This window comes from Etheostoma cragini, chromosome 13 (genome assembly GCF_013103735.1).
Source record: "Etheostoma cragini isolate CJK2018 chromosome 13, CSU_Ecrag_1.0, whole genome shotgun sequence".
NCBI lineage: Eukaryota > Metazoa > Chordata > Actinopteri > Perciformes > Percidae > Etheostoma > Etheostoma cragini.
The window spans coordinates 17,435,586-17,451,363 of record NC_048419.1 but is presented as its reverse complement, the minus strand read 5'-3'; the positions used below and the strand labels follow the sequence as shown (position 1 = coordinate 17,451,363).

Below are 15,778 nucleotides of genomic sequence, written 5' to 3'. Positions count from 1 at the left end.
CCATAATAAATTTATGAAAGAACCAAACTTTATGACTGTTTTTTGTGACAAACATGTATGTGTTCCGATCACTCTATCCCAGAAAAATAAGAGTTGTAGAACTTATTGAAGACACAAGACAGCCATAACATTGTGATTTTCTACAAGTGTATGTACACTTTTGACCACAACTGTACGTTCACTTCCGTTGATGCAGGGACTGATAAGCTCTTCAAAAAAAAGAAAATCATTCTGCAGTTATTATAGTACCTAATACCTTAGCTGGCCCAGAATAAACGCTCGACCATTGTGAGGTGAACTGATGTTTCATTGGGAATATGATTCTGCTGAAATTGAATTGATCCTAACTCTGGTGGTAAGAGACAAAGAAGGAGAGAAAAATTAACACACAGAAAGAGAAAAGGGTCCCGCCGTATCGCCCCTGCAGCTCACCCCATGTGTCCTGCACGGACACCAGTCAGGGATAAACACATCCACCAACCAGCCTGTCAACCAGCTGTTTGCTCAGTCAGGATGATAAACACAGTTTCCACCTGTTCTACTTCAGGCAGTGTTGATACCGATGCATGCTGGTCTAGCACGACGCCCCCCATCTTTACAAATGGGGTAACACAAACTCTAGTCTAACACTGCTGCTGCATCCACGGTCTGGATGTCCGTCACAGCCAGTGATAGATTTTAGCCAAAATGCTCACTGGGCGTAAAGCGCTGGCCTGGGAAAGGCCATTTAGTTGAGAGAATCAAGTCCTTAGCATTTGTTAGAGATGACAAATGCAAGCTGTCCTAACAACAGAGACATGTTTAGAACTGCTCCAGAACTGTTTAACCAAACTAAATATTAATGTACCCTATACTGTCCCTGCCGCTTGACTAAGAGGATGCAGCCCTAAAATGCTAAATATTTCTTAAGAAATTGGTGTACATGAACATTTTATTAATGCAAAACAAAATGTCTGGTTAAATCACTGTGTACTATGTAGACACTGAAAGGATTGTTGACTACTCTGACAGTTTACTATCTGGTCCAAATCTGAACAGAACCTGCCAACAGTTTTAAATAGCAGTGTAGATCAATTTCTGGAAGGAGCTTGATTTCAGTGCACAGCAAAACCTCAGCAAACATACAACAAGAAGTGGGTCACCTGACTATAAAAGCTGGACCTGTTCTGGATCTCATAATTGTGTTTTGACCAAGGTAAAATGAGGCCATTATCAAGTTTTCCTTAAAATTAGCTGGCAGGGATCATGAGATTACACAAGTCTGATGACAGCTTCAGGGGGTGAATGTTTGCCTCCACATGTACAGTAACCTTGGTCAGGTAAATCATTGACTGGTCTATGGCACAAGGTCCTCTGCGTTGTCTGGTGACAGCCGATGACATTGCCAGCTGAAGACATGCAGCAATCAGGGCTGCAAATGCATACTAAGGATTGTATGCTGTTGTTATACGTGGGTGCATATCTATACATGCTCAGGCAAGAAAATCTGATGCAAATGTGGTCTGAATGCATTTCAGAACAGATGCATTTCTCTCTAACATAAAAAATGTATTGCATTACATGCATAAATACATACATAGATAATATTCTTATGTTGTTATCTTATGTTTTTGTAATTTCTGATGGATTTCTGGAACAAAAACTTTGTTCAGGATTGAAAAAGTTCTATTCTTTATCTTATTTTGTCTTTCACTAGTAATTTTCCTCAATCAATTTTTATCCAGCTAAACTTTCACATCACTAGCATTCACAATGTTATGGCCGTGAGTTTGTGTTTTATTTACTATTTTTCTATCAGTTTTCTGTTGCCCTGCCCTGTTTTCTCCTGGTGTTTTCTTTTTTTCCACTCTCCCTCCTGCTGAAGCCAGCTGACCGTGCACACGTGAGTCTCATCCACAATCACCTGCTCCCACCACTCACACCTGCCTGCTATCTCCAATCAACAACAGTATTTCAACCCCGGCTCTTCAAACCATCTTCGCTTGATTGTTGCTCCAATCACCCTGGTGAAACTCTCACAAGCTATTCTTAGTCCTCGATTGTCCTTGCTTTTGTGTTTTATGTTTGACTTACCTCTTTTGTTTTTCCCCCCACAGTCATCACCTCCGCTCCTGTTTCCCGTCTCTGGTCAGCTGGCTTCTCCTTTTGGTCCCCCACCCATGCCACCCTACTTCAATCTGTCTCCATCTCTGCTCCCAGCTCCAGTGTCTTCTCCTGGGCTCCTCGCTCTCCCACGCTTCCCCCGAGTATCCTCACCCTCGAGACTCCCCAAGCTTCCCTGTCTCTGCAACCCTGTCCCTGTTGTCTGTTACCCCACTTCCCCTCTTATGAGCCTTGCGATTGAGTCTCCGTTCTTAGCGTAACACACAATTAAAATGACCGAGTATAGCAGTAAAGAACTATTTACTGTGTAAATATATAGTGGAGTAATGGCGCCCTGAGCAGAGAACAAAGTCAAACACCCTCTGTGCCTGTTGTAATCCAAGCTTCTCTGTTCTTTGTTTTGATAGCTGATCTGTGCATGTAAGTGCCTTGAGCGTCTGTATCAGACACAAAGGGCCGTGACAAAGCGCCGGTATTTGACGAGTTTTGGAACAGTCTGTAAGAGCTGTGTGGAGGCCTTAATTTTGGTATTTTGAGTACAGCAGCTTTAAATAAAAAAAGCAAATGAACAGCTCCTAGAGATAAGTGACAATCGTGAGGAATTTCCATAGTAAATGAGTGCTTCCGGGCTATCCATCAGGTGTTTTCAAACCGTAAAATTCTTTAAGTTACTGATGTGTAGAAAAACTCAAAATTAACATGGTTTCAAGGTTGTCTTCAACTCTTCCTCCACTGACCACCAAAGATCAAATCCAGTGTTTTTCTTTTTTTTTACACTTTGTAGAGACAAAAAAAACTCGACCTTTTCCAAACCCCAGAGAAAATATTTCTTCCACTCCAGGCTGATTTGCAATTCCAAACATAAACAACTGATATAAGATCTTCAGGCTTCGAAATAAAAATTATAATTTTTGATAGCACCTTTTACAGACAGTCACAAAGTGCTTCACACAAAAGATGTGTTAAAAAAAATAGAATGCAAAACAGAAAATAAACACAAAAAAAACAAAATACAATACCAATGAAGATTGAAAGGCTAAAAACCCAAAATTGGTTTAAAAATGTATGTACGCTTTAAAGATTTTTCACTCTGAAGTCGCTGAAGCAGCTGCTGTTTCAATCCTATCAGCTCTCTGCAGCGAGCGGGGCTGCTCTGCTTTTATTTTTAAAGAACTATACAAAGAAAAGAGCTACTTTCTCTGTCTCCCGCAACTTCATTGCAACAAACATACAAAAACATTGCAACTTTTATCGCAATTTTTTACAAAAGCTCCTGCAACATAAGGCATTTTGGGCCACAAAAATCTCAGAAAAATCTCAAAAAAAGACTGCATTAAACTGAGAAAAATTGTTTGCCATCCAATCCTTAATGGAAGACAAAAATTTGAGCAGTACCGACACTAGTCTCTTCCAGATTAAAAGAAACATACAGCAGGATGTCATCATCATACAAATAATAACAATCCAGATTGCTTTTCTTTAAAAGTGGCTGGGACACAACCAGTTTGCAAAGAGCAGTTGATTATAGAGAGCACACAAGTTGGTATAATATCTACAGGGCCTAAGGAGCGTTTCATGCTGTACTGTACTACAAGTCAGTGAGTTCTTGCAGAGAATTAGGAGCAAAACAATTCAAAATTGATGGTCGAGTGGAATGAACAGAACATGCAGTAGCAGAAGAGATATTGCTATTCCTGACATCTCCAATGTTATTTTTCAAGCTTGGGTCAGTTATATTGCACATTACTTGTATCTAAATGGTCCGCAGCAAATCCAAAGAACTGCAGCTCTGGGACTGAAAGGATTAATCAAGTTGCTCACACTTCAACAAGTTTGATACTGCCAACAGAGGAGTCTGAACCTGTGGCCTCCTGCTGACAATCTCCCTGGTTACTTTTCCACCCTGCTGACACTGATCAGGTGGAGGGCTAACTCCTTACACTCTTTAAAAATAACCCAGTATACAGAAGCAAAGGAATACATATACAGAAGCACATATTAAAACCCTATTTGTACAGACTTTTATTTAAAAATGACATGTAGTCTATATCAGAGATTCTCAAATATTACAAAAATATGATTTTTAATTTTCACTGTTTTTTTACAGTGCAAAATAGTAAATGACAGACATCTTCTCCAATGGAGTATCCAAACTCCCTTTTTAAAGTATGAAACCTCTGTTTGCGGGGAAGATGAACAGATAAACAAACCGTGATCCCTGAACCCTGGCATTCAAAGCCAGGCACACCCAGACTACTTTTCCTCTAGTCTAATCAGGAAACTCCAGAAGCCAAGGGACTGGCGGACAAAAAGACATGTATATTTCTTCCTTCAGATTAGGGACATTTTGAGATATTCCTTCCTGAGTCAGCAAGGAGAGATTAAAGATGATCATATAATTGTGTCAGACAAGAGAAGTGGCGATGATGACCCACATTCAGGCAGACAGAGCAACTCAAAAGACGCAAACAGAGCAACAGAATATCTCACAGTTTAGCAAGCACAGAAAATCAGATAGTAGAAAAGTAGCCTAGAGAAAACACAGAATGGCTCAGTGCCAAACCGCTCTGAGGATTTTTACTGTAACAGACAATCATCACTGGAAAGCAGCAGAGGCAGGAAATTCCACCAACTTAATTCATTGATCAGAAAACAAGTCTTGACACATCACACTTTACAGGACTTACAGGGAAACAGGGCACTAACAAAGCCCGGTTCAAATTGCACCCAACAGGCTTAAACAGGGCAAGTTTCTAAATGTGTTTTTAGCCTTCAAACATGTTCAAAATATCATTACCAGTGCCTACCCATTTGCAGTTATTTGATTGCAATATATGTGGCAGAAAGGCATAAAAGCTGTGACAATCGACTAGAGTGTGAACTTCACGGAAAACAGTGAATAAACAGAGGGATGTGCACTGGCTGAATTAACACAACTTGTATGCCTTTCTGTCACATCTACTGCAGTCCAATTCGCTGTGTTCACTCGGAAGGAATAACTGCACGTGGCTAGGCACTGGTAATGACAATTTGAGCATGTTTAGAAGCTATGAACAAGTTTAAACTTTGCCCTGTTTAAGCCTGTTAGGTGCTAACTCCAGCAGAAGGATAACTTGGTGTAGACTGCACCGCCTGTTTTAATTTGTCTCACTACTGACAGAACTACAATTTAAAAACAAAACAAAAACAGAGCTAGATGTTGAAATCAACCGGAATTCTCCTGTAAGTTTGTGTGTTCTATCTACATATTACTATTGCAAAATCAGAGATACAACAGTGTTGCTTTATTTATTTATTGTTTACCAGATTCAACTATAAAGTGCATAATCCATTGTGAGATGCAGAAATTCCTGCAGCGTATTACATCAGAGGCTGACATTACACTTTTATACAAGATAACATAACTGTTCAAATGCGGGGGAAGTTATGTGCATGCAGGAGACAAGGGTGTAAAACAAATCTTTTTTTTTCTTTTTGTTTTGGTGTTGATGATGTATGGCATAGATAACCACCTCCACTAACCGGTTTCCTGGGGGAAAACCCTGAGACGTTTTGCACCATGTCTAGTTCTAGCAAATTTCCCACACCTTACTGATCTGTTTTTTGATTTTGCTGTTGATTTTGGAGAGTTGCTGCTCTTCATCTGAAGATGATTTTTTTTATTTCTGCCAAGCACCAAATTACTTTTAACAAAAAGGCATTTTGTGCACTGTCCCACATCTTTGGTATTAAACATTAAACAGTTCGAGAAAGGTTACACCTACAACACAATGACCACAAAGCAAAACTCAAAAATAGCCGTGGAGTGGTGCACTGTGCACTAAGTAAGGGATAATGTAGGCAGTCATAAATACATTTCTGGCAAAAGCCACAGATCCGTACATGCATTTTAACCCCCCGGTTAAAGGCTGTGGCAGTAGCCGCATATTTTACGGTCAAAATGAGTCGGGCTGTGATGGGGTACTGCCTGGTTTTGCTAGCTAGGTGGACAAATTCATTCAAGCAGCTGCTGTGTTAAAGCTATAGTGCACAGTTTCTGCAGCTACCATGTGGTATTCTAAGTAATGACAACTAAACTGTTGGCACATCCACATGATACAAGCCTTCTGTGATCTCACAATGCCCCCTCCACCTCCTCCACAAAGTTGCTAGTAGCCAAGGAAGACACATGGACACATGAAGAAAACATGGATTCTTCAAAAGAGGTAATTTTCTTTACTTGATTTTCAGCGCGGGGAAGTTACAGGATGTCACAATATTCTGAACCTAGCCATAATGAGAAATACAGAGAGAGTTGTGTGGAGCTGATAGTCTTATTTAGCTTTGTAGCAACTCATTTGGCAATGGCTTGAATGTAACAAACATTGATTAATCTCAAAAGGTTACCCGCTACAGCTTTAAATCACTGCAGGCTGACACATTAGCTGAGTAGTTGTTAAGTGAGCTAGCTGCTAACAGCTGCTGTAATTCACATTAAACTGAACATTTTCGTTGCTGGTGAAGTGAGACAAAGTGAATTTTTTGGGAATATTTATTTTGACACTTCTGTCCTCATTCATCTTGTTTCTTTCTTGCACAGCCGCTGTAGGTGACACATGTGTAAACAAATTGTTGCAATGTAACTAATTAACGTTATTATCCTTACAGCTGAAGTTACCGGTAGCGATCATAGACTGTTATTCTTAGCAACGGTCTGTTACAAGAATTAGCAGACCACAGAATGTTGTCGAATTCAACCAAGCCGTGTAATAATTATGATTAACTAGAACTAGCTATAAATGAAACATACAGCACTTTGTCATTTCCTGTAAACACACAATTCCTGAGAAAAACACCTAAATAATTATAAAAAAACAACATGCGTAATCTTTTTTTCTTTTTTTTTTCCCCAAATGGCAAAGAGGGAAAAGGGGGCAGCAGCCTGAGCCATTCTGGTTGCTAGACACTGCACTTCCTGTTTCCTAATAGAGTTGTTGCCAAATATAACAAGCACAATCCTCTGTTCATGAAGTGTAGTGAGTCAGTACAGTCAGGGCTATATTTGATCCTGACATACCCGAGCACAGTTTGCGTGCCTACTTTCATGTAAACGTAGCTGAGGAAGCATTGGCGGGAAACAAAAAAACTGACACAGTTACCTTCAAGCAGTCTTCAGGTCCAACTGTTGCAAACGGATCTAGGTCAGGTATGTAAGCCATCAAATGTATGACATGACATAGGGAGACATAGGATCTCACAAGAACTTTAAAGCAAAGTCCTGATGGCCGACACATAATTCCTTAGACAACGATGGCTTTAGAAAGAATCCCGCTTGAGTTATTCACCAACGATCTTATAGTCTATTCTGAGTATTGGTACTGTAATCTAAACCAAGAAATGCCTCCCAGCTAACTTTGCCAACTATCCACAGCCATCACATGATGTGCAATGAGGAATTTATGAGTGCATATATTTATCTGTTCAAAGTGCACAGTATATGTGTGTAGTATACACATGTTGGCAATGTGTGAGTGGAAACAATACATTCATTAAGTACATCACAGCACAAGCGTACTTAGTAGCAAATCTGGCCGCTTTACAGAGGCATATTAGACTGAATTTCCTAAAAACAGTAAGCAATATGGCAATGCCAAATAATTCTGGCAGAACGGGAAACTTTGGAGACGGCTTTTTCTTCTCTCAGTCTGTGAGTATGAATCATTTGTGTAGCCGTCTTTGGAAGTATGATTTGAAACACACGAAGAAAAGATACTTTCAGTAACAGGACAATTTCTAAAGAACACTAAAATCTTAGCTTTAGAATTGAACAGATGATTCAACACCTTACTGAAAAGAAAAATGTGTACTTATTGTTGGGCTATTGTGTACATAATTGTAAGGATCTCTTTTACTTTTCCTTTGGGCTTCTTTCCGTATTTTGCAGCAAATAAAAAGACTAGCTTTGTCCTGAAAAAGAGGTTAAATCCCTTGTATGGCCTGTTATGTGTTGGATATGTTCATGACACCCAACACCAGCGTAAACATGGCAGCAGCCAACAAAACAGCCTTAAAAAGAAACAGCTTGGCTGCCAAGAGGCCTAGGCATCCTTTTACTCTCTGAACTACAGTGACCCCAACCGAAGCCTACATCAAAGTCTCAGTACAGTAGAGCTCCAAAGAGGAGAGACAGAGGGAAGAAGAGTGACGAGAATGAGTAAATGAAAGAGCATCTAGTTGAAAAACGCATCTTGGTTAATGATCAGAGCCGACAAGTCCCCTGTGAGTGCGGGCTGCATGTATAAAGCCTCTTTAAGATAGAATACCTATATGTTTGATCAGTTTGATCTTTCAGTTCCACAACGGTGACCAAGTTAGAGACTCTCTCTGTGAATTTCTAACTATACACATGTCTTTAGGGGCCTTTAAAGGATTCTAAAACTGCTTTTCAGCAGGCTTCACTCCAGGATATACATTAATAGCATTATGGTGTCACTCCACACAGAGTAATCACAGTACATTTTCACACACTCAACAACATGTTGCATTAATGCTTGTGTCGCAAATTAAAATGTAAGGCCTGTCCGGCTAATTCTGAGAACATCATATCAACTGATATAGGATTTATAACTAGGGAAATAAACTAGAAAGTGGTAATTATGTATACAGTGTTTAAATTATAGGGTGGTCTAGACCTAGAACTGTTATGATTTGATACTATAAATAAAATGTAACTGAATTGAATAATTAAAGGGGAACTATGCAGTTTTTTGGCTTAATTTACCTTAACTCAACCAGGGCTGTCCTTAACTAAAGAAATTCTTAGTTGTCTAACATATGATTTTGTTGACTAATCGATTAGCTGGTTTAATTGACAGAGCTGTTTGTTTTGGTGGTTAAGACTAGAAAAGCACAAAATAAATGTAGAAAAGCACAATATAAATTTAGTTAATTAACCATCTGTAAAAGTTAGTTACACACAATTAATACTGCAAAAGCACCACTTTAAATCTTGTGTTCACCAGAAATGTGCTCATAGGATTCTTGGAAATGAGTAATTAAGCAAGAATAAGGATAAATAAATGACTTATCAACTAAACAAATCTTTGTTGACTAAGACCAAAACCACAGATTAGTCAACTAATCGACTAAGAGGGGACAGCCTTAAACTCAACAGCTTTGGAGTCATTGGTATGGTTATATGACTTTTTTTTGTTAAATGGTGGACGAATTGCTTCATGGCACCGCACACATACTCCCATTCAGGAACCGGTCAACAAGGTAGGGAAGGAGTTTTTCACACTATTAACATAAATAAGTCGGCAAAAAAGAAGCAGGAAATTAGGAAAGCCTTGTCAGAGGAACAGAGAAAGAGGAAACGGCAGACTGACCGAGCGAGGCATCACAAGTAAACATCGGAGCTGCCAAATATCTGTTCTGAAGCTGTAAGGGGAGCTCTAGAGAAACCTGTGAAAAAACAGCAAAGAAATGGCCAAAACTGCATAGTGCCCCTTTAAACTGTAAGATGGAGTGAAATTTAGCCATGCATACAACATCTTAGAGAATATAAATTCAGGAAACTGAGTCAACAGAGATGAGTGTGACCTAGTTTGTTTTATCTGCCTTTTGTGAAATGACTACCATGGACGCTTACAGTAAGACTTTAAATTCTCTGTTGGCAGCTTACATAATTTTTTCATGCATGCCCTTTTAAAAGAAATGCAAAAAATCTGTTAACTATATCAATGTTGTGAAACTTTATGTGAAATAATGCAAATGAAAAGGAATGACTGTATAACAAGACATAGTATACATGCAATAGCACATGTAAACAATCAAATTGATGTACAGTGCAATCAATTGTTACTCTTTTTTTAAAAATAACATCTGACAAAAGTCTTTGCAAAAGTTTAAAAAAAAACTTTTGATAGTTACAATTTTTTAACAATCATTCATTTCCACAACAAATTTTTGTAAAATGATGATATAATGATCACGATGCAATTATGATAATGTTAGCCAGACCTTGCATGTTGTCTCGTGGTTTCTTAGAATCACGTTTTCACAGTCACGTCAGTCATGTAATAATGATTCTATTCAGTCACCCAATTTTGCTTTAAGGTGTGATCACTTCAGTGAATTAGTGCCCACATATAGAAACAAAACAATGCAGTCATAATGACAATACTGTATCTTTCACCATCGTCACCTAGCTCATGATTCGATATACACGTAAAAAGAATGCAACTGTATTGAATTAAGTCGGTAAGACATTGTCACTCATGCCAAGCTTTGAGTATACATAGCTAAGGAGCAATTTAAATAGCGATCATTCATCACCCAATGCATACGTTTTAATTACCATTATTAACCTGCTGATTCTCATAATGGTTCACACCCAACTACTGTTGAAATGCCTCACTTAGGAATGACTAACGATGTAACGAACGGTAAGCCACAGTAGAAATGTTGACGGTAACAATTATCCTTTTCATTCAAAATATCTTTATTATTGTGGTGGATTAGCATGGTGTGGAAAACATCTGTTTAATCTTTCCCAGCTTCAACCAAGGCTCCTAAATATAGACTAAACTAGAAAATGCACAGATTTCCATTAAGGAGGTGTACCGAGTCACATGTGTTCAGGCTACTTTAGTGCACTACTGTAGTGTGTATTCTAATCTTGGGTTTATGAATCAAGAGCCAGACTTACAGTTAATGTCATTTATGTTTATAATGTCCATGCTCAATAATATTAATTGTAGTTAAGTGTTTTGTTTGTTTTTGCATACATTAAGATGTGTTTTGACTAGTACAAATATAACAATAATAACTGAATTATTGTAAACATTTAGATCAAGATGAGCGTTATTAAAGTCTTTATATGCTTGGCTATGCAGTAATCGGTTATCTATATCCCCTACACTTTAGTTGATGTGGTTTCTTTAAACATTAACTTTATTACGTTTTTATTCATTGTGATTGTATTGGTATTTTATTTTCCTTCTTTAACAATAAAAAGTTGAAAAATACACTTCTTGAGATAATATATTATTTGACATTTCTAAAAACTAATTGTTTTCTAAAAACAATGCACATATTTAATTAATTTGTAAAGATGTAGGACAACATAACATGTATTTCCTGCATTTTCTGCTTTTGCTCTGTTTTATTGGAAAGGAATATGATAGTCAGCGGTACTGCATACACAGAAAATATTTAGGTGAATTATTGGTTAAAAAAAAAAAAAGAAATATTGATTCTGGAGAAAACAATCGATTTTAAAAATTGTTGCGAAAAAGAAATCACGGTATATGTGAATCGAGTTTTCTCCACTCCCATGATGCATTGGCCAAAAGGATTCATCTTCAATCAATGATAATTTTAACACACTAAAAACTTTACAGCACGATTTTCTGATACAAAAAGGCTCACGTTTGGGTAAATGTTTCCTTTGACATCTAGCATCTGCAGCACACAAACATAAAAACTCTGTTAGTGTGTGTGTGTGTGTGTGTGTGTGTGTGTGTGTGTGTGTGTGTGTGTGTGTGTGTGTGTGTGAGAGACATCTTTGTTCGTACAACTTTTGCATACGTGGGAAAAAGGGAGAGCTCTGAGGGGCCCATGAGGAGTGAGTAGGTGAAAAGAAAAAAGTAACTCAGTGACAGTTTAAAGCAAAGAGAGACAGCAACACACCAGAGCAGATCTGTGGACGTGGCCTTCCTATATCCCTGTGTGTACACACACACAAACACACACATACACACACACAGACAGTCTGTCTTGCTCTGGCACACACATCAACAGAGATTATATTTTTTTACCCCTTTTTGATATGTGTCAGCATAACTCACACATTTGAAGATGAAAAGAATGACAGGCGTAATATACAAAAAGCTATAAATCGTTCAGTATAATGTTACCTGCTGCGGGAAAAAGGAAATGATGCAGCATACAACCAAAATGAAATGAAGCACAAGTAAAAACAAAAAGAAAAGTATATCTACTTAATGGAAGGAGTATCACGCTACTTAACTGTATTTTAAACAATGGAACTTATTTCACCCCAGGCATGAAGCAACATTTTTCCATTTGATTATCAGTTACATAACAAGAGGCTTGAGTCGAGCAATGTGAATGAGCCAAACTGTTTCAACTGTACTTAAAATTCCAACTGAACAGCTAAGGGAACTCCAATTTATACAGTACAGTTCATTGAGTCAGATGATAACTCATGTGATGACCAGTGTTTTGTGTTTTCTTGCAAAATTACATATTCAGATCAGATTTTCAAAAAGGTGCATGGTTTAAAACAAACTATAAATCGACCTGCATTTATTTGATTATTTGACTTCTGGGAATTTCAAGACAGAATGGAGTAGAACATGTCTGCATCAGCATGGTTGTTGGGAGTTGAAGATTGGAAGTTGGAAGTTGGAAGCTATACTGTTTTGGTAAAAAAAATTAATCAAGGCACCAAGCGAAAGTTCCATCTGCGAGTTGTAATTGCACCCCTGGTAATTTGAATCTAAAAATAAAAATCATAATTTCAGTGAACATGATAATGTAAGAAATGAGAATTGCCAAACTATTCTTGTTTGTCTGTCCATTGGTAAATCGGTTTTTTTTTTTGTCATTAATGTACTGTACTGCACTTTTAAAGACCTTGCAGAGTGTCAGTGCCCTACATCACAGGAACTCTGTAAGAAAAGACACACCATGCTGGTGCAGTGAGCATCAACGCATCAAATTCAGTCTTTCAAATAATGTTTGTTGTTTGATTGACTTAACAAGTGCAAGTGAAGACACTTTTTGTGGCCTGACCAGAAAAGCAAAACAAATGCTGCTTATTAGGATGTCATCTTTGTGTTATTCCAAAGCTTTGTCATCAGTGTTTGTGGTAACAATGAAGTCTACTATAGAAAAGATGACTATAACTAAATTATTATTGAGAGACTTTTCCACAGTTTAAAATTGGCTAACAGCAGAACAACAGAGGAGCATATCAATGTGACAGCAGGGAGATGACAGAAGCTGACACCCAAGTTCATGTTTGACTTGTTTACAAGGCAGCCTGAGCCTCTCACACCTCAATGGCTCTTTCAGAAGGCCAGTACTGACTCACATTATTAATCCAACACATCTTGTGCACTGCCCATTCAAGCTGATGATCACAAAGAAGCGCATAAAAGTTTTCCTCACGTCCAATTGAGTCAAAACTTTGATCCAAGCTGAAGTGAGGGCGTGTCATCTGAGTTCCTTCTCGTTGTGCACGTGACTTTCTCCCAGAACTCATTTATCTCCCATTAAAACCTACCCATACTGCATCCTCAGAAATGCACATATCATGTTTTCTTAATGAGTCACTTCCTGTAGGAATGACACATTTACGTAATACTTACGTAGATACTCTGACCACTTATACGAAAACCATTTTAGAAAAATTCCAGAAGGTGAAGCATGGTGAAATTAGGATGAGTAATTGTGTATGGGAACGATTTCACAACGGTGCCCAAAACACATTTTAAACATCTGATTCTGAGCTTGTAACCTGGCAACTAATGCATCACCTTTTTCTCTTATCTGCCTCTGACAGTATTCAGGTAAATCAAAAACAATGTATTCCTAAATTTTACTTGTCATGGCATTCCTTAATTATGAGGTGAGTGATGTGGATGAATTAGAGGAATGTGCCTGCTGTGTCTGCCAATTGGAAGCAACAAGATGCCAGATGCCCTCCACCCCAGGGGGGGGGCTAGAACTTCCCTCACAAAGAAAAAATGTCACAGACAAACATACAAGAACACCTGACTACTCTTTTTTGGGGGGCCTTATTGAAGTGAGTTTTTCTTTTGTGCTATAATCACACTGGAAAACTCAGGCGTAAATCCTGTGAAACGCACCTAGTTCTTTTATTACACTCTAAGTGTCCTGCAGGGTACTCAGGTGCACTAATACATCACTTGAGCTGGATTTGATTTCAGGAGCATACACAGAGACAGGATATTTTCTAAGGGGTTGCAGGAATTGCAAGAAGATTTTTTTTTTAAGAAAACCGTCAGGTCTCGACTGTCCGGTCTAAATTAGGATTTCCACACTTTGCAAGCTAATGGAATTTATTTCCGGCTAAAATTATTAACTCCAAGGACTGCAGTGACACAGACACGTTGCATCAAAAAAAGGGCAACAAAGGTCCAATCCAGTCTGTGTGGCCTTCAGGCTCATGCTGCAAACAGCTTCTTTTCTTTATATATATCTTTCAGACAGATTTCTTTTTCCTGACACAGAGAAAAAGTGGCAAAGATTTCCAAAAACAAACAGAGTCTGGATCCCATTGCCTACTCAGAGAAAACCTATGACCGCTAAGACTACAGTACAGCATTAATAATCTTCAACTAAAATTTGCACTGAAACTTGTAAATATTTTGACAAGCTCAGCAAATAGCTTCAGAGCACACAAATACAAAGTTAAGCCTACCCTGAATGAAAGCAAACACCATATCCGCCACAGAGAGAAAAGTAAACAGGACAGGATTAAGTCATTCTATGAGACGTACCTGGAGAAGCTGACAGAAAAATTTGCCACGGCTGCGGCGGAGGGTATCCCATCGTCACCCCTCTGTAACCCGGATGACTCTCCAAACCTGTTGCTCCTGGCCCAGTCCTCCCCCACCATAGGGAGGTTTGGGTAAATGCCAAAAGGCTCCTGGTCTTGTCGGGAAACTGTGGAGGACTGGTTAGCTCTGTAGTGGTAGCTAGGTCCTGCACTGAGGGCCATAGACGAGGGCATGGCACCTCCTCCACGGAGAGAGCTCATGCCGCTCTGGATACACTGCGACTGGCAGAAACCAGCGCTGTCCTGCTTCTCCAGTTTCACAACACCGGGAGTACGGATGTGGGTGAAAGAGTTGTCTGGATCCTTCTCTTCCTTAATCATAACGTTGGAGAGAAGGGATGCCGGCTGCTGCTGATGGTGAAGCTGATGTTGCTGGTGCTGTAGAAGGTGGTGCTGCTGGTGGATGGGGTGCTGCTGCTGGCCCGTGCCATTCCCATTGGTACAGTTTACTCCATTACCCACGAGAGGCTTTGTTTCCTTTAGCAAGCCACTGACTGAACCACCTCCGCCCCTGCTGTAATTTAGGATGTTATCCAAGTGTTCCACTTCTGAAACCAACTCAAAATCACTGAATTCTGGCAGAGAATTTGAAAGGTCCAGGTCCTGCCAAATCTCGGGATCCTCGATTAGCCCACTGCTGTTGCCATCCAAATCACACGGAACAGCGACTGTGTGTCCGCTGTAAGTTCCAAAGTCTTTATCCAGAGAAAAATCCCCCTCCTGCTTGATGTGCTGGGAAAAAAGGTTGGGCAGAGGGAGGTTGCCAAGGATGGAGGAGACTGAGGTGCTGATGACAGAGGTGGACATCTGATTGAGATCGGAAATACTCTGTTTCAACAACGGCAAGTTGTCCTCCATGTTGAAAACACCAATGTCCTGGTGTTGTTTCTGCATTTTGATGGTTTTACCCTCCTCTATGTCTGACCCCTCACACAGGACATGATGCTGAGGGGACTCAAAGAGGCCTCCGAGCTCCCCCTGGTCTTTGGTTTCACCCTGTCCATTTGGGGCCACTGTGGGCTGAGGCAGAGACCCGGGGCCAGACATGTGCGTTGCGGACTGAAGCCGTGAACCAGCTGTGTT

At 39.4% G+C, this 15,778-nt stretch overlaps 1 protein-coding gene across 1 annotated transcript in view; it reads right to left on the bottom strand.

The window, feature by feature from the left end:
- LOC117956004 (glucocorticoid receptor-like) overlaps positions 1-15,775 on the bottom strand; it is a gene marked incomplete at its 5' end in the record, with an annotated part of 59,424 nt that extends 43,649 nt beyond the window's left edge. The window contains one exon of the mRNA XM_034890847.1: positions 14,637-15,775. Coding sequence (XP_034746738.1) covers positions 14,637-15,775 — 1,139 coding nt within the window. The remainder of the gene's footprint in view (positions 1-14,636) is intronic.
- Between the last annotated feature and the right edge of the window lie 3 nt (positions 15,776-15,778).